At 45.5% G+C, this 22,988-nt stretch overlaps 1 protein-coding gene across 1 annotated transcript; it reads left to right on the top strand.

The window, feature by feature from the left end:
* The first annotated feature begins 15,481 nt into the window (after positions 1-15,481).
* SOX4 (SRY-box transcription factor 4) lies at positions 15,482-20,424 on the top strand. The gene has a single exon (XM_045866301.3). It carries the CDS (start codon positions 16,323-16,325, stop codon positions 17,706-17,708), a length of 1,386 nt encoding a protein of 461 aa, XP_045722257.1. The 5' UTR covers positions 15,482-16,322; the 3' UTR covers positions 17,709-20,424.
* The last annotated feature ends 2,564 nt before the right edge of the window (positions 20,425-22,988 follow it).

Below are 22,988 nucleotides of genomic sequence, written 5' to 3'. Positions count from 1 at the left end.
TCCACTCAACCCTTCAATGACAGATAACCACTTTTCTAATTTCTATCACCTACAATTATATTTGCCTGTTTATAAGCTTCATATAAATGGAATCATGTGGGGCACCTGGGATCGAGTCCCGCATCAGGCTCCCTGCTCAGCAGAGAGTCTGCTTCTCCCTCTGTCTGCCGCTCCCCCTGCTTGTGCTCTCTCCCTGTGTCAAATAAATAAATAAAATCTTTAAAAATGAATAAATAATAAAAAATAAATAAATGGAATCATGCAGCACGTACTCTTTTTTGCTAACGTTTTTTGCTCAACATAACGTCTGTTCCTTCGTTTCTGTGTCGCATTCCATCAGATGAAAATTCCATAAGATATTTATTCATTCTCCTGTTAATGGATATTTGGATTGTTTCCAGGTTTGGGGTGTGAACATTCCTGTATGTGCCTCTGGGTCGAGAGATATATGTACGTCCATATCCTTGTTTCTTTTGAGTATATGTTTGGGGGTGAGTTTGCTGGACATATTAGTTTAGTAAGTAATGACAACGTTTCACGTTGGTTGTAGCAGCATACATACCCACTAAACACGTGAGAATTTCAGAAGTTCCACATTTCTGTCAACACTTGGTACTATTACTATTTTAATTTTGGCCCATTCTTGTGGTCCATAGAAGGGACTAACTGCCATTGTATTTTGTATTTCCCTGACACATCTTTTCATATGCTTAATGGCCATTGGCATAGCCTCTTGTGAGGTGGCTGTTCAAGTGTTTTGCCCATTTTTTAAACAGGGGATTGGGGGGTATATATCCTTCATTGTAGTATCAATATCTTCTATTGGTATTTGGGTTTTTTATGCTCAGTGTTTTTGTCTCCTGTGTAAAAAATCTTTGCCTACTCCAAGATCATAAAGATATCCTCTTATGTCTTCTCTGCACATTTCCAACTATGATATATAATAAGATATATAATAAGTTATTTTTTGTATATGGTATGTATATGCATTTTGTACATGGTCAAGGTTCATTTTTTTTACCACATCAATCTTGGCATCATTTTTGGTGCCAAATAAACCCACTATCCTTCCCCCACAGAATTGCAATGGTGTCTTTGTTAGGAATCAAGTAATTTTGTGTTTGTTTTATATATTTTAAAGCTATGTTACTGGGTGCACACAAGTCAACTTTTTTATTGTCTTCTTGTTGACCCACTTATTATTATGAAATGTTTCTGTCTCTAGGAATATTTCTACTTTAAAGTCTCTTTCACATTAATATAGACACACTGGCTTCCTTTTGGTTAGCATTTACAGCATAGCTCTGCTCATCTATTGACTTTTGTCTGTATTCTTCTATTTAAAATGCGTCTTTTGTAAACAGCATATAGCCATGTCCTCTTAAAAGCCAATTTGGCAATTTTGGTCTTTTAATAGGAGTGATTGGTCCATTCATATTTAATGTCATTACTAACTTGGTTTGCTTGTAAATCTGTGATCTTGCTATTTGTTTTTTATTTGTTCTGTCTGTGCTTTGTTCCTTTCTTCTCCTCCTCTGCCTACTTCTGAATCAAATATTTTTTAATATTCTATTTTATATCCTCTGTTAGCTTTTAATTATATCTATTTGTATTGTTCTTCTAGTGGTTTAGTGGCTACAATAAAAATTTGCATATGTATCCTTGACTTATTACAGTCTCCTTCTCAAACAGGGCAAGAAATTTACAGGAGTTCCACTCCATTCACATTCATATCCCTCCCACTCTGTGCTATTGTTACCGTGTATTTTCCTTCTATAGTAAGCTCCGTAAGACATAAGATTGCTTTAAATAGTCAACATTCTTATATATTTACCCTTTCTTATGTGTTCACTCCTACTATACTTCTGTGCTTGTAGCCTGGGTTTATTTTCCCGTAGCCTGAAGAACTTTTCATCTTTCTCTCTAGTATGTGTCTACTAGAAACAAAATCTCCTAGCTTTTGCTGACCTATTTTTCTTTTTAACCATTTTTTTACTGAGATATAATTGACATATAACATTATATTAGTTTCAGGTGTACAAAATAATGATTCAATATTTGGGTACATGGCAGAATGATCACCACAATAAGTCCAGTTAATCATCACCACACATAATTACAAATATCTTTTTCTTGTCATGAGGACTTTTAAGATCTGTTCTCTTAGCAACTTGCCAATATGCAATATAGTATAATAATAATAGTCACGGTGCTGTATATTACATCTCCATGACTTACTTATTTTATAACTGGAAGTTGTACCTTTTGACCCCCCTCGTTCATTTTGCCCACTCCCCACCCCATCTCCCTCTGGCAATCACCAGTCTGTTCTGCATATCTATGAGCTTGCTTTTGTTAGTTTGTTGTTTTGTTTTTTAGAACCCCCACACAAATAAGATTATATGGTATTTGTCATTCTCTGACTTATTCCACTTAACCTAATGCCCTCATGGTCCATCTATGTTGTCACAAATGGCAAGATTTTATTCATTTTTATGGTTGATTAGTATATAGGTTCTATTGTATGTACACACACACACACACACACACATATATACCACATCTTGTTTATCCATTCATCTATAGATGGACACTTAGGTTGTTTCCATATCTTGGGTAATGTCAATAATGTTGCAATGAACATAGAGGAGCATATATTTTTTCCTAATTAGCGTTTTCATTTTCTTCAGATAAGTACCCAAAAGTGGGATTGCTGGAATATATGGTAGCTCTATTTTTAATTTTTTGAGGAACCTCCATACTCTTTCCCATAGTGGCTGCACCAATTGACATTCCCACTGACTGTGCACAAGGGTTTCCTTTTCTCCACATCCTTACTAATACTTGCTATTTCCGCTCTTTTTGATAATAGTCATTCTAACAGGTGTGAGGTGATTTCTCATTGTGGCTTTAATTTTCATTTTCCTGATGATGAGTGATGTTAGGCATGAAAAAATGTACCTGTTGGCCATCTCTATGTCTTCTTTGAAGAAATGTCTACTCAGATCCTCTGCCCATTTTTTGATCAGATTGTTTTTGTTTGATTTTGTTTGCTCTTGAGTTGCATGAGTTCTTTATATATTTAGGATATTACCCCATTATCAGATATACGATTTGCAAACATTTTCTCCCATTCAGTGGTTGCCTTTTCATTTTAAAAATTTATGATTTCCTTTGCTGTGCAGAAGCTTTTGAGTTTGATGTAGTTCTACTCATTTATCTTTGCTTTTGGTGTCAGATTCAATAATCATCGCCAAGACTGATGTTAAGGAGCTTATAGCCCAGGTTTTCTTCTAGGAGTTTTGTGGTTTAAGGTTTCATATCCAAGTCTTTAATCAACTTTGAGTTAATTTTTGTGTATGGTGTAAAACAAGTGTCTAGTTTCATTATTTTGCATGTGGCTGTCCAGTTTTTCCAACGCCATTTATTGAAGAAATTGTCCTTTCCTGTTGTATGTTCTTGGCTCCTTTGTCATAAATTAACTGACCATAGAATCATGGGTTTATTTCTGGGGTCTCTATTCTGTTCCATCTAACCTTACATTTTGAAGGATAGTTTCATTTGTTAGAATTCTAGATAGTTTATTTTTTTGCCTTTCAGAACTTTGCAGATACAATTATATTCTTTTGACTTCCATAGTTTCCGTTGAAAAGTTAGTCATAAATCTGTTCTTTCTCTAGTATAATGCGTCTTTGCCCCCCCTTGCTTTTAAGATTTTTTTCTGGGTTTGCAAAGATGTGCCTTTGGATAGTTTTGTTTTTAAGCTGCTTGAGGTTCACTAGATTCTGGGACATATATATTATCAATTTTGTAAAATTCTCAGTCATCATCTTTTCAAATGTCACTTCAGACCCATTCGCACTTCTCTTCTTATATGACTTTAATAACACAATGCTAAACCATTTGTCTCTATCCCTCACATCTCTTGGACTCTGTTTTATTCTTTCCATTTATTTTCTCCTGTGCTTACATTTGCATATTTCCTATCGACCTGCCTTTGGATTTACAAATGCTGTCTTTTCCCTTTCTCCAGTCCTATGTAAAACATTTTAATGACTTCTTAATTTGAGAGAGTTTACTTAATATTTCTAGAATTCTCAACTGTTTCTTTTTCAAAGATTCCAATTCTCTGTTAAAATACTTTATCTTTTCTGTAATGTATGGGGATTAACATAAGAATAAAAAAAATACTTTATCTTTTCATCTACTTTTTCTATGTTTTCGTCTATTAAAAAATGTTTATAATAAAGCCCGTATCTGCTAACTCTAAATCGGTGTGATCTGCTTCTATTGCCTACTTTTCCTCTTGGTCAATTCTATTTTTTGCTTATCTCATAGTATGGTATCATATAATTACCACTGTATATAATAAAGCTATAGAGATTGAAATTGTTGCTCTTTCCCCCTCAGAACAGGTTTGTGGTTTTGTCTATTAAGCAGACAAGGTGAGGGGCTGATCATCTCAACCCAACGAAGAATGGTACCAGTTTGGGGCACCTGGGTGGCTCAGTCATTAAGCGTCTGCCTTCAGCTCAGGTCATGGTCCCAGGGTCCTGGGATGGAGACCCTCATTGGGCTCCCTGCTCCGCGGGAAGCCTGCGTCTCCCTCTCCCACTCCCCCTGCTTGTGCTCCCTCTCTCGCTGTGTCTCTCTCTGTCAAATAAATAAAATCTTGAAAAAAAAAAAAAAGAATGGTGCTAGTTTGAGACTGGCTCACACGTTTAGACTCCATCCAGCTGTGGTCTCAAACGTCTTGAGGACCAGACCTTCTTGTGTTTGTTCCTGACACTACTCTTCAGAGGAACTCTGTCTCCTAAGTACCAAGAGACTTTAGGAAATTTTATATTGTGTTTCTTGCCCAGCCTATTTCTTGAGCATGACCTTGCTACAGTTTCAATTGAGAGACTAGAGGGTCTCTGTCTCTATCTGCTCCACCCTTAAAGTTCTGGCCTTCAGAGATTTGGTGCTTTGTTCTTTAGTTTCTCACATCATCCAGGTTCAATATGTGGCAAATATTTTAAAAGGGAGATGATAGATAGATAGATAGATAGAGTTAGATAGGTAAACATCTTTTTGCATGCCCCTTCCTCTAGCATGACTTGGTCTGCAGCTGATTTCTCTCCTTTGTGACTCAGCCTCTTATACTCCCCAGCACTCAGCACACATCCTGTGAAAGAAAATGGCTATTTGATGATCATGTAGATTCTAATTTGTCCATGCCATCCATCACGGATATAAAAAAAATTCTGGTTTCCCCCTCTACTTTCCTATGATAACCTTTGTCCAGACTCAGCAAGTGTTCCCAGGCAAGAAAATGGCCAGCACTCTCAGCTACTTCTCTCTCTAAAATCTCTTTCTTCTAATCTTACATGCTTCTATAGCTCCCCAATATCTTAATATGATTTCTGTAATCTTTCTTCATTTCTAGTTGTGATAGCTTTCTGCTACTCTCATATCATAGTCAGAAGCATAAATGTTCTTGTCTCTAATGATTTTTTAAATCTTAATGTGTTTTTTTATTTATTTATTTTCTAGATCGAGAGAGAGTGAGAGTGCAAGTGGCTGGGGTGGGAGAGGGAGAGAGAATCCTAGGCAGGCTGCATGCTCAGTGCAGAGCCCAATGCAGGGCTCGATCTCACAACCCTGAGATCATGACCTGAGCTGAAACCAAGAGTCAGACATCTAAAGGACTGAGCCACCCAGACACCCCATCAATGTGGTTTTTTAAAAACAGAGGAAAATATCCTAAAATATTAGTCAAGTAAAAATTTTTCCTGGAATAGCATAACTTTGATTTTTATATGCAGCTGAAAGGAATATAGGATTTACTTAAATTCGTTTATAGAAAATTTAGATGAGGTTATCGGTTCTACAAGTAATGTAGCACAGATTTCTAATGTTCACTCGTACCCATTTTTCCCCTATTCTGGGACACAGAGAAGAGTCATATTTCCAAACTTTCAGGCCGGGCCACGTGCCTAGTTAAGTCCAATGGGTTACGAGCCCAGATGGTATGTGTCACTTCCGGGAAGAGGCATTTAAGAGTGAGAGCTCTCTCCACTAATCCTTTCATGGCAACCAAGGACATCACATATTTAGATATGGAGCCACTCAGCCTGGTTCTATAAGCCACTGCTGGGAAAGGGGAACCATTTTGGAGAGTTTCTAGGCCCACAGTGGACTTTGCATTAGTAAGAATTTCATGTGTAGAGTCATTGAGTTTTCTGGACATACCTACACCTCAGCGTAGTCCACCCTATTAAGGTAAATATAGGAAGGAATACCTAAACTACACAAAGACATAGCATTTTCTCTGATTACTGGTTTTTTAAAAATCCCTAAAATTTTAACAATCTAGAAACTATGTTTTTTTACTACTGGATATGATAGGCAATGGTTATCATAATAAATAACGTGTAAAGGATGGTTAGTGAAGAATATCCTTTAATTACATGGCATGGAGTTTCCTTAGGAGTCATTTTTTTTTTTCCATTTTACCCTTGAGGTATAAAGATAAAAAGGAAAACTATATTCTGCGCTATGCTATATCATACCTTAAAGTAAGTTTAGTGATACAATCTTGCATATTAACATAAGGGACTTTCCAATCTCAAGAAATTAAAGCTATGTGTTTAAAGAGGGCAGCAAATTTTAACCTTAAATCTTCCTTTTCTCATCTCTCATACCATACCCTTTAGCTAAGAGTGCTACATTCGAACCTCCCCTTCTCAAAGTGATCTTCTATTTCCCTCTCCCACCACTTCCCAGCCCTGTTAAACCCTATCTGAACCTACTAGAAAAGCTAGTTTAAAGAACTGCACTATAAGCTAGTATTGCCTAATAGCGCCTCAATACAGCTCTTCTTGGATAATCTCCATTCTAATTAGAAAAATACATATTATGGGGGCACCTGGGGGGCTCAGTCGTTAAGCATCTGCCTTTGGCTCAGGTCATGATCCTGGAGTCCTGGGATTGAGCCCCGCATTGGGCTCCCTGCTCTGCGGGAAGCCTGCTTCTCCCTCTCCCACTCCCCCTGCTTGTGTTCCCTCTCTCGCTGTGTCTCTCTCTGTCAAATAAATAAATAAAATCTTTAAAAAAAAAAGAATTATTTGAGCGAGAGAGCATGAGCGTGAGCGGGGTGGGGAGAGGAGAGGCAGTGGGAGAGAGAGAAGCAGACTCCCCACTGAGCATGGAGCCCGAGACAGAGCTTGATCTCAAGACCCTGAGATCATGACCTGAGCTGAAACCAAGAGTCGGAAGCTTAACTGACTGAGCCACCTAGGCACCCTAAAAAGAGTAAATCTTAAAAGTTTCCATCACAAGGTAAAAATATGTATGGCAACAGATGTTGACTAGACTTATTGTGATCATTTTGCACATACACAAATAACGAATCATGCTGTACACCTGAAACTAATGTTATATGTCAATTATACCTCCATTAAAAAATCATAAACATCATCATGTCTTGGGCACCTGGGTGGCTCAGATGGTTGAGCGTCTGCCTTCGGCTCAGGTCATGATCCCAGAGTCCTGGGATCGAGCCCCGCATCGGGCTTCCTGCTCCTTGGGAGCCTGCTTCTCCCTCTGTTTCTCTCTGTCTCTCATGAATAAATAAATAAAATCTTAAAAAAAAAAAAATCATGTCTTTCAAAAAAAGAAAAAAAGACAACCTTCTTGGGTGGATTCGTATCTTGGCATCTATCACAGGGTATTATAGTTAATACTACCTTGTCCTCTAATACTGCACAACAAGCCACCCCAAAACATAGTGATTTAAAACGATTTACTATTCTCATAATTCTGTGGGTTTGTCAATCAGTGATTCTCCTGCTGGATTCATCTGGGATCATTCATGTGTCTGCAGGCATCTGACCATCCCATTGAAGTCCACCACAGCTTGGGTCGCATGTCTGGAATGCCTGCACTGCCATTTCAGTTTTCCCCATAGGGCCTTTCATCCTCCAGTAAGCTAGACTAGATTCTTCACAACAAGAAGGTCTCACAGTGTCACCTGTACAAATCCCAATATGGAGGCACTTATCAAGCCTCTGCATGGGTCTTGCTTGCTAATGTCCCATTGGCCCAAACAAGTCATATGACCAAATCCAGAGTCAAAGGTTGGGGTGGGGGAGGATGGGGAAGAAAGTCCACATAAAGGCAGAAATACCAGCAGGTTGATTTATCGTAAAAATGGACCACATCCACTATAAATTTAAAAATTTAGGATATCAATAGTATTCCCAATACTTAGTATTTGCCTGATATCCACAGTCCATAATTCACACCTGGGCAGTAGTACTCCCTAGGGAGAAGTTTATAAATTCTAGACATTTTGGGTGCTCTAGTGAAAGAGTCTGCGGATGCACCTTTGAAATGTATATCGTTTTATTATAAATTATATACCTTGTATTTTTCCTTTATATTGTAGCTTGACCATTTTGTTGATTTTTATAAACATATCAGGCGCAGGTGGGTTTTATTATCCATGAGTTTTCTTTCAGGGTAGTAAAGTTACATTACAAAATACTTGGTAGAGAAGCAGTGTTGTGGTCTGGTATTTGTGAAACTGAATTCAGTTTGAGTATTTAAGGACTAGCCTTCAGTTATTTGCAGATCCTGCTAGCCAGCCTGTCACTGAGCTATTTTTTCAATAGTTATTGGTAAAAATTTTTATTTCTTTGTGAGACTGTGGGACAAAACATGGTGTGTGTGGGGGGGGGGGGGTCTCATGCTTCAGGAAACTGCAAAAATCACAAAACCTTACTTTGCCAGACCCACCCCTCCTCCAAGACCCCCAAACTGTCTCAACCAGCCGCCTTGGCATGGTGAATTTCCTTCCCGATTATTGTTCGAACTGTGAGCTTTTATAACAATACACGGGATTCCTTTCCAGCTCGCGGGTGTAACAGATCAGATGGTGCAGTCCCCGAGCCCAGCAGCTGGAAGGGACCCCGGCTGCGCGCGGCACACAGTAGGAGCGCCATAAACGTTGATTGACGGAGTTCATTGCGGCGGTTGACTCGAAGCCAGGCAGTATTCTTATCTCTCAACAAGCCCACACCCCTAGCCCGAGCAGATGGCGACTCCCGGGTGCCAGGTGCGCAGCACGTACGGCGCGGTACTGGGCACTGAGCTCTTTGGTCCCGGCCCCACCCCTCCCCTCCCCTGAGCTCCCCCACCTCCGTCTGCGCCCCACGCGCTGTTGGGCCGCGGCGGGATCCCGGAAGGGAGGGAGGGGAGCAAGGAGAGCCGGTGCCTGGCGGAGCCCGTGCGCCCTGCTCCCGCTGCCCGCCGCGCGCCCGCCTCCCTTCTCTGACCCGCGTCACCGGCTGCCCGTGCTGTCTCCGTGCCTTCCCACCTCCCCTCTTTGCAATCGAGCGCCTTTCTTCCTCCCCCTCCTCTCGTCCTCTCTTTCTCTTATCTGACATTTGCTCCGCCTGCCTCTGCCCACTCCCCAGCGGCTTTCCCTCCCTGGCAGACGCGCCCGCCCTCGCACCACCTCCAACTGCAGGTCAGCTGGTTTGCTAATGCTGGCTTAGGGTTGCTCTTGTTTAAGCGTTTTTCCATAAGTGAAATCAGCCGCTTTCCCCACCAGGCTCCCGCTGTAATTGCTCCTACTTGGCTGTTGGGGGTGGGGATGCCGTGGGTGTGCTCCCCTCCACACCGCGTGCGAGGGTCGCGGGGATAGTTTCGGGGCGCCCGGGGAGTAGGTACCCCCCACCCCGGACGCTTACTCTCAGGCCTGGCTACCGCAGCTGCCTGCGGAAAGTCAGAGACCCACGAACCCAGAGCGGACACAGCGAGCCGAGCCCCTAATGCTGCTAAGTAACCGCGCCTGGGGTGCAGCCTCTCCCAGTCGTCTGTCTGCCTGAAGCGCCCGCCTCTCAGCCCCGAAACCAGGGCTGAATCACTGGGGTTGTCGAGTGCACCCCTTGGCGAGGGCGCCTGGCATCCCGGGCGCCTCCGCCGCCTCCGCGACTCCCCACCCCGCCTTTCCCGCACTGGCGAGGGGCCAGGGAGGGCAGCGGCACTCCTGCCCCCTCCGCAGTCCCTGGGGAGGGGACCCGTGAGGATTCGGGGGCAACCAACTCCGCCCCGCCCAGCCCGCCGCGCGCGCACGCCCTGCGCGGCCGCCCTGAGCGCGCAGGCAGCCGCAAGCCCCGCGCGGCCTCGGCCCGCAGGCACCGGGGCGGGGACGCCAGGCGGGGCCCGCACGTCGCCCGCTAGCCGGGGCGTGGGCTCCGGGCGCGGCGCGCGCGCAGAGAGCACGTCGGCGTGCGCGGCGAGGTCGCGGGCGCGCGCGAGGAGGGGGCCCAGCGGCTCTCGGTTCCGGCCACTGACGGAACCCGGCAGCCCCGCCGAGGGCCCGGCCGGCTCGGGGGCGGCGGAGCGGCGCGCGGCCACGCCCCCCCCGCCTCCGCCCCCCGCAGCCCCGGCCGGTCCCAACTTCAAAGGAGGCCCGGGAGCGCGCGGCGAGGGGGACGCTCCCCGGGGGCAGCGCGTGTGCGCGCGCGTCTTTAGCGCCTTCCCCGGTCGTAAAACCTCAGCGGAAGACGGGGGTTAAAATGCTGCTGACAGGAGCGCCTGCAACATGTTTACAGCAGGAAAGACTCGTCCAAAAGCACCGCCTGAGCCGATTCCAGCTTATTTCCTCCCCGTAACTGTAATCGACGGGCGAGGCGCGGCCGCGGCGGCGCAAGGAGGTTGCGCACCATGAATCGTCGCCGCGTCCGCCGAGCTTAGCGCAGGGGCAGTGGCCGTGCCTGCGCCGCCCAGCACGGCGTCCCCGGCCGAGGGAAACCATTTTCGAGGAGCAGGGGCGGCCTCTGCCCGTCCTTAAGCAGCGCGCGCCGTGTCTCCAAAGCCGCTGTCCAAAACGGAGCGCGGCTGGCCGGGAAACCGCCTTCTGACCCGCGCGTGCGGCCGCGAGATGAGACGGGCGTGGGAGCTGATCGGCTCCTGGGTTCAGCCACCGGTGCAAGCGGGAGGCCAGCCTTAGCTCCCCCAGTCTCTGCGAGCCTCTGTCAAGTGAACAGTAGGCGGCTGGCTGCCTTAAGCTTTGATTTACGGGGGGCGGGGGGGATCATCTGAATTCGCCGGCACGCCCTATTAACCGCTGATCGTTTAAACTGCTACCGAAGGAAGGCAGAGCAGTGGAGGATGATAGGGGTTCGGGAGGAGGAGGAGGAGGAGGAGGAGGAGGGGAGGAAGAAAGAAGTCGGACCATCCCCACGTTTTCCCACGTCTCCCCGCGGGCGTAGGGAGGCTCAGCGCTGCCACCTGGCGGCTGCTTCCCCGCAGCTTGGGAGCCCTCTGGCCGCCGAGCAGACCCAGACCCAGACCCCGGGTGGGGGTGCCCTGCCCGGGCCTCGCGAAAAGTAGCAGAAAAGCTCGAATTCGTGCTTCAGATCCACGTGACCCAGGCAGAAATTCCTTTTCTGCTTGTGCTCGTGAGAGAATGGAAAGGAAAGGGAAAAGGGAGTTGGCATTGCCAGAAAGGGCTACCTCAATGGTTAGGAGGGGAGAGAAAGTGGCAAAAATTATTAGACATTCTTGCCTCTTAGCTTATTCTAAGAGTAAAAATAAATCATGGATTTCATTTTGCCCCAGACTCCCTATTTTAGTATTTTGTAAATAAGAGTTACTTCCATATGTTATTTCTCAATACAAACCCTGAAAGGGAAGTCCAGTTCTAATAAAACTTCATGAGCCCAAAAAGGATGAAGTGGAAGTTTTATTTGCCTACTTGATTGAGAAGTAAATCAGCCTCCGTTGGAGGGTTCTTTTCCCTCAAGTGTGGAACTGAAAACCCTGGGCCTTTCAGTTGACAAAGTCCAATGACATCAAATTTCCCAGGGCTGCTTCCCCGCCTGCTAAAGTAACAAAGACTGGGGGGGCGGGGGGGGAGCCCCACCCCCTCTATTTCATTGGAACTGAATACTTGTCAGGTTAGCCAGCTCCCACAGTCATGGTTTCTATAGCCAAGGCAAGGCAAAATCTTGCAAATCAGTGCAAATCCAGGACATTTGTTAAACTAATTTCCCTTCAGTCCCCTCCCCCATGCTACAGGAATATATTAAGCAGTGGGACAGAATCTTATTTCCATCTATACCCCATACCATTTATGGATGTGAGACTTTATGTTGTACCGGTGTGTGAGAGCAGAAGAAATGAATTAGTCGATACTACATCTCAAACAGAATCCCATTATTTAATGGAAAATAAGATAATTTACCTTCATTCAAAATTTGAAATGTCAACCATCAGAGCCTATAAAGACAATCAGTTTATTATTCTAAAACAGGATTTTTTTTTTTTTTTTTGCAAAATTATCTTGGTTTACTGTTAATATGGCTTAAAGAGTAGCATTAAGAATTTCTTCATGTACTGCAAAGCCAGCAGAGGGAACAGTGAGTACTGATTTAGTAGGGGCCACCAAATATCTGGTATTTGGGGGAAAAAAATGTCAGTAACGGCGAACTGGTTACAAAGCATATGAAGTTAGGTAATGAGAACACAGAAATCTTTTCTCATTACTTGATATTCAGAGGCCCAGTACATTCCAGCATGCACATGTTTACTCAGTTGGTGAGAAAGATGGACTTTAATAAAAGCCATTTGTCAAACGTTTTCTTACATTTGAGAAGAAGTACTCACACAGAAGAACAAGCCTCCTTTAAGAGTCTAAGCATTCATATACACTATAATACAGCCAATGAAAATTACTAATACCATATTTCTTCAGTTCTAAGCACTTGTCCTTTTCATTTTCAACATCTCTGGAATAAGGAGAGGTCTCACAACCAGGGGCATGTCAATGTCTCGTTGGCAGTTTTCCTTCCTTAGTTGCATGTAACAATGGTGTGTCTTAAAATCTACCGGATTTGTTAAAATACAGAAAATACACCTCACAACAGAAATAGGCCAGTGGCTATTTTTTTAGTATCTACTTTTAAAAAAACCTATGTGCAGGGCGCCTGGCTGGCTCAGTCAGTGGAACCTACAACTCTCGACCTTGGGGTTGCGAGTTCGAGCTCCACCTTGGGTGTAACAATTACTTAAAAATAAAAATCTTAAAAATAAATAACCTGTGTGCTTTAAGCATAAACAAAATTACTAGGACTGCTTTGATTAAATGCCACTTTCCCCCCACGATTTTCAGTGGTGGAAGCAAAACTGGCTCTAAAAAAATGTAATCAATTATATTGCTAGTCACCTTGACTGACTTATCACAAACTAGCTACACTCTCAAATCATTCCTTGGTACAAACCCCAAAATAAATGTAGTATTTATTCCCTTTTTTTATTCTAGTGAAGATACTGATTTTATAAATCCTAGACCTCTTAGAGAGTAATTTTTATGTCAGAGTATAACATTTAGGATTGCTCGGGTGTTTTGGTGTGCACACCAAGGCAAATAAAACGCATGATGACACACCCAACTTTGTTACATGCAAAAAAAGGTGCCTTGTGGGTTTTTGTTTAAGATTTGTTCCACCGTCTGAAAGAAAAAGTATATAACTTGGGTAGTTAATGGTCAAAAATTATTTGCTTTTACTCACAAAAACATGCTTGCTTGTGGTTGATCCTTACAGATCCAGTCAGATGTCTCCAAAGGGTGAAATTCTAAATCCAACAACCTGGGCCCCTGGCTAGCGTACGTACTTTAAAAGTTTGACAAGATAAATAGAAATCTGCTGCCTAGCACTAGTTTGATCTGAATCAAAAGCTCACTTAATTTTGTTGGGTTGGCCCTACCAACCACCTATCCCTGGCCTGTAGAAAAACAGTTTACTATTACGGCGTTAAGAAAGACCGATTTTTACTAGAACTCTAATTTTCACACCATGGAATAGAGGTAAATTTTGTGGCCAAATAAACATGTATTCTGATTACCTGGCAGATTCTCCACAATACTCTTCACAAAGTTCCTTTCGTTTAAAATCATTAAGACTACAGGATTGCCACTGTTGTCCTTGTAGGGTTCACATAACATAATCTGAGATTAGTTTTCAAATGGCTTGGTCGGTAGAGCATGCTACTCTTGATCTCAAGGTCCTGAGTTCAAGCCCCACGTGGGGCGTGGAGCCTACTTAAAAAAAAAATCAGTGACCATCCTCAACTTGGGTCTCCTGAACAACAACATGCCGCTTCTACTAGATGGAGTGTCTCTGGCATTTGAATTACCAAGAGAAAGATAACAGCATTCACTGAGGGCTTACAATGCATCAATCTCATCAAACCCTCATAACAATCCTATATAAAGTAGCTCTTGGTGTTCCCATATCACAGATGAGGAGGACTGTGACTTAACCATCTCTGCAGTGTACAAAACCAGTAAGAAGGACTAGCATCTAGGTCTAATATAAATCCAGAGGCTCCAGTGTCTTCTGCTACCAGTCACACCACATCCTTCTTTCCCTTCGCCTTGGCCTTTTAGCTCAATTTGATTCAAGTAACATAGGAGGAATATATAGGAGAAAATATGTGTAAAGGAAAGAAGTCAGAAGGGTTTGGGTGCAGGGAGAAAGAGAGTGCAGTAATCTTTAATGTTGAAAATAGGGGAAACAAATATTTAGAAAGTAAAAATGATCCCAATCTTTTATCCAACATTACCATCCTATACGAAACTCTACGGAAATTCTCCCCTTGAGTTAAGTATGGAACACTGTGTAATGTGTTCCAGTGGAAAGCTCCTCTGTTTGGGCTATCCAGGATTTATAGGGGAGTTTAAATCATTAAATAACCATAGTTAACCCCTGTTTGGTTAAGAGAGCAAGCAATTATTGCAAAAATTCCTCTTCTCTGCCTTCCACAAACAGCACAAAAATTGCTCTGAAGGGATTTACACAATACATCAACATCTGTGCTGTACCTAGAGCTGTTAAAATAATTGTGATGACAGGTGTCTAGGTACCACTTTCTTAATGGTTTTCAATATCCATTGATTTATTGTTGCGGCTTTCCTTCCCCCCTTTTACATCCTTGGCTTTATGAAGGATCCGAGGAACAGATTTTGCACTAGAGGCTGATTCTTTATTCCAGTACTGAAAAGAACTAATAAAAATAATCACTTGGCTTTTAAGCAGAAAGCTTCCATTTACAGTATTTCACCCTTACTCCCCCCCACTTCCAAGCCCCTTGTTATCTAACATAATGGTTAGAATACATTTCCGTCTCTCCCCTTAATAATTTCATGCATTAACATCCTCTTTACACACCACACACACACACACACACACACACGCACACACACACAGAGCAAAAGGAAAAAAAAGGCAGCAGAAATCTCAGCTGTACTTCTAGCCCTTTTAAAAAGTTTGCTCTGTAAATTGGAATGAGGTCAGATTTGGAGCTTCTCATTGCACGCGGAGATTATTATTGCATCGGGTTCCAAGCCAATGGGAAGCGCGGGGGAGGGGCTTGGCACGAGGAAGCGTTGGTTACAGCAGCTGATTGGCCGCGGCCAAGACTGTGAAAGGATAAAGAGGCGCGAGGCGGAATTGGGGTCTGCTCTAAGCTGCAGCAAGAGAAACTGTGTGCGGGGAAGAGGCCTGTTTCGCTCCCGGGTCTCCAGTTCTTGCACGCTCTTTAAGAGTCTGCATTAGAGGAACTCTGCCATTACCAGCTCCCTTCTTGCAGAAGGGAGGGGGAAACATACATTTATTCATGCCAGTCTGTTGCACGAAGGCTTTTTGGCTTCCTACCTTGCAACAAAATAATTGCACAAACTCCTTAGTGCCGATTCCGCCCACAGAGAGTCCTGGAGCCAGAGCCTTTTTGGCTTTGCATTGTAGGAAAGGGACTAAGTGATAGAGACTATGTCGCTTTCCTGAGCTCCTGAGAGCGCTCGTGAACTGGAACCAACTGCTTCAGGGGAAGGGAAAGGAAAAAAAAAAAAAAAAAGACTTGCCTGGGAGGCGGCGAGAAACTTGCCTTGGAAGCTTCAGCAACCAGCATTCGAGAAACTCCTCTCCACTTTATAACACGGTCTCCAGACTCAGAGCCGAGAGACAGAGCAAACTGCGGCGCGGTGAGAGCGAGCGCGAGAGAGCGAGAAGCAGAGGGAGGGAGAGACTCTCCAGCCTGGGAACTACAACTCCTCTGCAAGAGGCGGAGCGCGCCTTCCCCGCGTCTTCGGGAGACTTTTCTCTCTGCGCGCACCACCGCCCCGGCCAGGAGTGGAGGGGCCCGCACGGCCGCCGCGCGCGTCCTCCCGCTCGGCGTGTACTTGGCCCCGGGAGCCGGGAGGGCCCGGCGATCGCGCCGCGGCCGCCGCGAGGGTGTGAGCGCGCGTGGGCGCCCGCCGAGCCGGGGCCATGGTGCAGCAAACCAACAACGCCGAGAACACGGAAGCGCTGCTGGCCGGCGAGAGCTCGGACTCGGGCGCGGGCCTCGAGCTGGGCATCGCCTCCTCCCCCACGCCCGGCTCCACCGCCTCCACGGGCGGCAAGGCCGACGACCCGAGCTGGTGCAAGACGCCGAGCGGGCACATCAAGCGGCCCATGAACGCCTTCATGGTGTGGTCGCAGATCGAGCGGCGCAAGATCATGGAGCAGTCGCCCGACATGCACAACGCCGAGATCTCCAAGCGGCTGGGCAAACGCTGGAAGCTGCTCAAAGACAGCGACAAGATCCCTTTCATTCGGGAGGCGGAGCGGCTGCGCCTCAAGCACATGGCTGACTACCCCGACTACAAGTACCGGCCCAGGAAGAAGGTCAAGTCCGGCAACGCCAGCTCCGGCTCCTCGGCCGCCGCCGCCGCCGCCAAGCCGGGGGAGAAGGGAGACAAGGTCGGTGGCGGGGGTGGCCACGGGGGCGGCGGCGGCGGCGGCGCGGGGGGAGGGGGCGGCGGCGCGAGCGGCGGCGGCGCCAACTGCAGACCCGCGCCGAAAAAGAGCTGCAGCTCCAAGGCGGCGGGCGGCGCGGGCGGCGGGGCCGGCAAGCCGCACGCCAAGCTCATCCTGGCGGGCGGCGGCGGGAAGGCGGCGGCCGAGCACGCGGGCGCCGCGGCCCTGCTGCCCCCGGGCGCCGCCGCCGCCGACCACCACTCGCTGTACAAGGCGCGGACTCCCGGCGCGGCGGCCTCGGCCTCCACGGCCGCCTCCGCCTCGGCCGGCCTGGCGGCCCCGGGCAGACACCTGGCCGACAAGAAGGTGAAGCGCGTTTACCTGTTCGGCGGCCTGGGCGCCTCCTCTCCGCCCGCGGGCGGCGCGGGCGCGGGCGCCGACCCCCGCGACCCCCTGGGCCTGTACGAGGAGGGGGGCGCGGGCTGCTCGCCCGCCGGGCCGAGCCTGAGCGGCCGCAGCAGCGCCGCGTCCTCGCCCGCCGCCGGCCGCTCGCCAGCGGACCACCGCAGCTACGCCAGCCTGCGCGCCGCCTCGCCGGCGCCGTCCAGCGCGCCCTCGCACGCGTCCTCGTCGGCCTCGTCCCGCTCGTCCTCGTCCTCGTCGTCGGGCTCGTCGTCCTCCGACGACGAGCTCGAAGACGACCTGCTCGACCTGCACCCCAGCTCAAACTTTGAGAGCATGTCCCTGGGCAGCTTCAGCTCGTCGTCGGCGCTGGACCGGGACCTGGATTTTAACTTCGAGCCCGGCTCCGGCTCGCACTTCGAGTTCCCGGACTACTGCACGCCCGAGGTGAGCGAGATGATCTCGGGAGACTGGCTCGAGTCCAGCATCTCCAACCTGGTCTTCACCTACTGACGGGCGCGCGCGCGCGCGGGCCGGGGGGCAAGAGAGGGGGGTAAAAAAAAAAGGAGAGAGAGAAGCGGACAGAGAAAGAGTTGGAAGAGAAAAGGGAAAAAAGAAAAAAAAAAGGAAAAGGAAAAAAGATGAGCGGGGCCGGCTTCGGCCGCCGAGAGAGAGGAGCGCGGGGGGCGTTTTGGGGACCCGCGCTCCCAGCCCCCACCTCCCCGGCCGCGGGGACGTGGAGGAGGCGGCGGGGAGACGAGGGGCGACCTTTCGTTGTTGTTCTTGATGTTGTTGTTGATGGCAAAAAAAGCTACTTGGAGTTTCCTCCCCTTTGCCCGAAGAGACCCCCCCCCACTTCCAACGAGCTTCCGGACTTGTCTGCTGCACCCCCAGGAGGAAGCCGACTTGGTAGTTTTTCTAGAGACTGAAGGAATCTCGTCCCTTTTTTCATCGCCCCCCCCCCCTGCTGTTTTTGGTTTATTTTATCTCATTTCTTGGTCAAGAGAGGAGGGAAAAAAAAGAAAAGAAAGAAACCCAACGCGCCCCTGGGGATTTAGTCCTCAGCACCCCCGCCATCCCCTCCCCCTGAAGAAGACCGAAGGCTCCGGGCGAGGAGTTGGACCGACGGCAGATATTTTGGGGGGTCGCGCAGGCTCGAGTGCCAGGACAGAGCGACTCCACGCTGGCGGATCCCCGTCCTGTTGGGTTTTTCCTCCTTTTCCCCCTTCTTTCTTTTTCCTCTTCCTTCCTTCCTCCCTTTTCCTTTTTTCCGCTCGCCCCCCCAGCCCCACCCCTGCAGCCAGCGGAGGAGACGCGGAGAGCCCGGCGAGGGGCGCGGGGCGCGGGGCGGGGCGCGGGGGTTGCCGCGGAGGAGCCGGGACGGATTGCGCGTTCGGGGGCAGGGGGCGCGTCCTGGCGGCCCCCGCCCCGCACCCCCGACGGCAGCGAGGTGAGACTCGGCGCGGCCCGCGGGCGTGCGGGAGAGCGGACTGTTTGATGTGGTCGCGGGGGCCGTGCAGGGGCGAGTGGTTTCGGGCGGGGGGGGGGAGAGGTTTTTTTCTTCTCTTGAAATCGGAATCGTGATGGTGTTGGATTATTTCACTGGTGGGGTTAATATAGCATGTTATCCTGTCTATCTTTTGAAGATTTCTGTATAAGACTGTTGAGCAGTTTTTAAAATAGTGTAGGATAATATAAAAAGCAGATAGATGGCGCTATGTTTGATTCCTACAACAAAATTATCACCAGCTTTTTTTCATTCTTAACTCTTTAAAGGATTCAAACGCAACTCAAATCTGTGCTGGACTTTAAGAAAGAAAGAAAAAAAAAAAAACAATTCAGGACCAAATTTTTTCTCAGTGTGTATGTGTTTATTCCTTATAGGTGTAAATGAGAAGACGTGTTTTTTTCCCTCACCGATGCTTCATCCTCGTATTTTTTTTTTTTTCCTTGTAAATGTAATCAGATGCCATTTTATATGTGGACGTATTTATACTGGCCAAACATTTTTTTTTTATTTTGTCCCTTTTTTATTTTAACCTTTGGTTTACTTTCTTTTCTACTTCCTTTATTTCTTCCTTCCTTTTTTTTTCTTTCTTTTTTTTTCTTTTTCTTTTTCTTTTTCTTTTTTTTTTTTTTGGTAGTTTGTTGTTACCCACGCCATTTTACGTCTCCTTCACTGAAGGGCTAGAGTTTTAACTTTTAATTTTTTATATTTAAATGTAGACTTTTGACACTTTTAAAAAACAAAAAAAGACAAGAGAGATGAAAACGTTTGATTATTTTCTCAGTGTATTTTTGTAAAAAATATATAAAGGGGGTGTTAATCGGTGTAAATCGCTGTTTGGATTTCCTGATTTTATAATAGGGCGGCTGGTTAATATCTCACACAGTTTAAAGAATCAGCCCCTAATTTCTCCATGTTTACACTTCAATCTGCAGGCTTCTTAAAGTGACAGTATCCCTTAACCTGCCACCAGTGTCCACCCTTCGACCCCAGTCTTACAAAAAGGGGAGGAGAATTAGCCAAACACTGTTAGGCTTTTAAGAAAAGACAAATTTTTTAAATAAAACACCGTTCTGTCCAGAGGCTTTAAAGCTGGTGCATTTACAGCAAAAAGGGATCCTGTAGCTTTAACTTGTAAACCACATCTTTTTTGCACTTTTTTTATAAGCAAAAACGTGCCGTTTAAACCACTGGATCTATCTAAATGCCGATTTGAGTTCGCGACACTATGTACTGCGTTTTTCATTCTTGTATTTGACTATTTAATCCTTTCTACTTGTCGCTAAATATAATTGTTTTAGTCTTATGGCATGATGATAGCATATGTGTTCAGGTTTATAGCTGTTGTGTTTAAAGATTGAAAAAAGTGGAAAACATCTTTGTACATTTAAGTCTGTATTATAATAAGCAAAAAGATTGTGTGTATGTATGTTTAATATAACATGACAGGCACTAGGACGTCTGCCTTTTTAAGGCAGTTCCGTTAAGGGTTTTTGTTTTTAAACTTTTTTTTGCCATCCATCCTGTGCAATATGCCGTGTAGAATATTTGTCTTAAAATTCAAGGCCACAAAAACAATGTTTTGGGGGAAAAAAAGAAAAAAGAAAAAAATCATGCCAGCTAATCATGTCAAGTTCACTGCCTGTCAGATTGTTGATATATACCTTCTGTAAATAACTTTTTTTGAGAAGGAAATAAAATCAGCTGGAACTGAACCCTAAATCTCGACTTTTGTCATTATTATATGCCCAGAGCCTAAGCTTGGGAGGGCCCACCCGGGTAGAAGCTACCCCATCTGCCTTAGCTCTGAGTAATTTCTCCGAGGGCAGCCTGTTCAGTGCTTTCTTCCTGAGGAATACCAAGTTCCTCTTGGCCAGATTTGGCCAGCCCAGACCCTGAAATGACAGCGTCAGCTTGAATATGTGTCAACTCTACACGCTTTCTAGGAATTTTCTGAGTTTGCCACATTTAAATAAATGCCCTTTGTCTTGAAATTTTAAAAAGGAGTGGGGGGATGAGCAATGCGGAGAGGATTCTTTACAGATGAAAAGTGGCTGGCTGATCTGTATTTTAACCTTCTGTGCCTAAAGCTGCTTTCTCCTTCACTTGCCCGTAGTGACCATCCTGTGGTGGCTAGCATCGTTGTACACGGATCAAGGACAAATACGCCTGTTATAGATTGCAGAGGAGGAAGCCATCACTAATTTCGAAATGGAAAAGTTGTATAAATTTTTCCCTCCGAAGCAGAAAGGCTCACAAGGTGCTAAAAGTCTCCATTTTGTGCCATGCCCGTTTTTGTGGGTTCTTAATATGAGAGAAGTGCAACAATAGGGATGAGCTGGAGAAGTGGGCTCCCCGAGGGCTGAGAGGAAATCCAACCCTCCCCCTGGATCTGTGAATAGCACGCATTCAGCTAGGGGAGATTTATACGTTTTATATGCATCTGGCATAGCAGTATTATTGAGACCTGTAGGCAAGGAGGAAAAAGGCCCATTAGTACTCGGTTTGGAACCTGCAACTTGCTAAGTAGCACTATTTCCTGTTTACTTTGAGGGTTAACTATTGCCATTAACTAACAAAACCCATCTTCACTTCCAAACGTTTTTTAATTAAAGATGTGTGCTCTATATCTTCTGGTTTTTTAGCACTGGAGAGAAGGGGTTAATGAGCAGAAGTGTTTGGAAATAATCCTTTAACCATCAGGATTGCTTGTAGGTAAGGGAGTATCCTGCATCCTAGAAGAAGAGATTTTTGGAGACTAGTACAAAACCCGCACATTTTTTTGTTCAACGAAGAGCAGTAATCTCTATCTCCAAAGTAGTACAACTTTGTGTTTCAATATAAGTTCACCTTTTTAAAATTATTATAGCTCCTAGTTTCCAATTTTTTCTTGTATTTTGCTAATATAGTTTTAATTGCATTTGTGTTCTGCAATGGTATTATCTCAATTTTTAAGAAGACCTTAAGATAACATGGCATCTTAAGTCTCTTCAAAAACCTTTGCAGAAGGAGGGGGGGAGATTCTTTTTATAAAGTGCTTAAATTTAATTTTTGTTCCTTGTCATTACGATAATGTGATTGTTTCGTTTTTTCATATCCAAAGTATCAAAGCCTTGACATAAGTGAAGCCTATGTGATGCATTTTTTACATTTTATTTTGTAGGGTTCTCCTGGAACTGTGTATTTGCCCTTTATTTTACATGTAAGGCAGATAGATGCTTTGAATATTTTCTTGAAGAATTTTGATAATGTTCCTTTAAAAATAAAGGCTTAAATGTGTGTGTCTTCCTAGCAGGTGATAGAGTAACTGTGAGAAACATTTTTGTACTTTCCTCTGAAGCAGTTTTCTCATTCAGAAGGGATCCTAATGTGTTGGGGGGGCGGGGTACAAGGCGTAATAAACCTGAGAATCCAAACAGTTTAGTATGGCTCTTTCTTTCAGAACATTTGGATCAGCAGAAAAGAATAAATTTCAGATTTCCTTTTAAGACCATCAGACCATTTTTCCTTAAATGCACTGCTTCGGGCCCTTTTGGCTCCATCAGAAATGTGAATCAGTAATAGACTTGCTGATGCAAATTGTGTCACTTCCTAGTTGAGTACCTGTAAGTGCCAAGAAAAAATACAGAGCATGTAAGCTGATACAGTAGGCTGAGTGCCTAAAATGGCTTCTTGCATTTGTGCTCCCACTGCTTTGGGGACTGGGGTGGGGGTGCTGGGGACGCTCAGGGATTCTGAAGAAAGTGAAAGCAAAGGGTTGGGAAGTGGACGGCAATATGTTACTAAGTATTTCCTGTATTTATAGGGTACTCATGAATTAGAAACGGTGGTTTGGGGAATGCTAAGGGTCAGAATGTTTAATCATAAATTTAGAGAACAATTTAAGGATCCCATGGAGGCATTGGAAAGATCCCTGTGTCCAGGAAGACTTAAGAATTATGCTAGAAATACAAATCCATCTTACCCATTTGGATTTCTCAGGGTGGAAGGTTGGTATGCTTTATTTTTCTTGTGGTTTTGTTTTATGCCCCCTTTTTTTTCATTTGAGGCCTCTGCACTACTTTTTTAACCCATATTTGCTAACGTCTATCCTTACCCCTGTTGTCCATCCTGGAAAATTCTCTCCATATACGTTTCTAGATCTTTACTCGGGCTGTCTTTCAAAAACTAAAGTGGAGAGGGGGTGCATGGTGTTTCAGACTCTGCTAAAAATCTACCAGATTCCTCTCTGTCCAGGAGAGAATGCAAAATTCACATGCTGCCCCTTAAGGCTCTTCACAAGATGG

Source organism: Mirounga angustirostris, unplaced genomic scaffold, assembly GCF_029215605.1.
Source record: "Mirounga angustirostris isolate CCGP_5_RB_7025 unplaced genomic scaffold, mMirAng1.0.hap1 SCAF_8, whole genome shotgun sequence".
Taxonomy (NCBI): Eukaryota; Metazoa; Chordata; class Mammalia; order Carnivora; family Phocidae; genus Mirounga; species Mirounga angustirostris.
The sequence above is the reverse complement of the archived record's forward strand: the minus strand, read 5'-3'. Positions and strand labels throughout refer to the sequence as shown.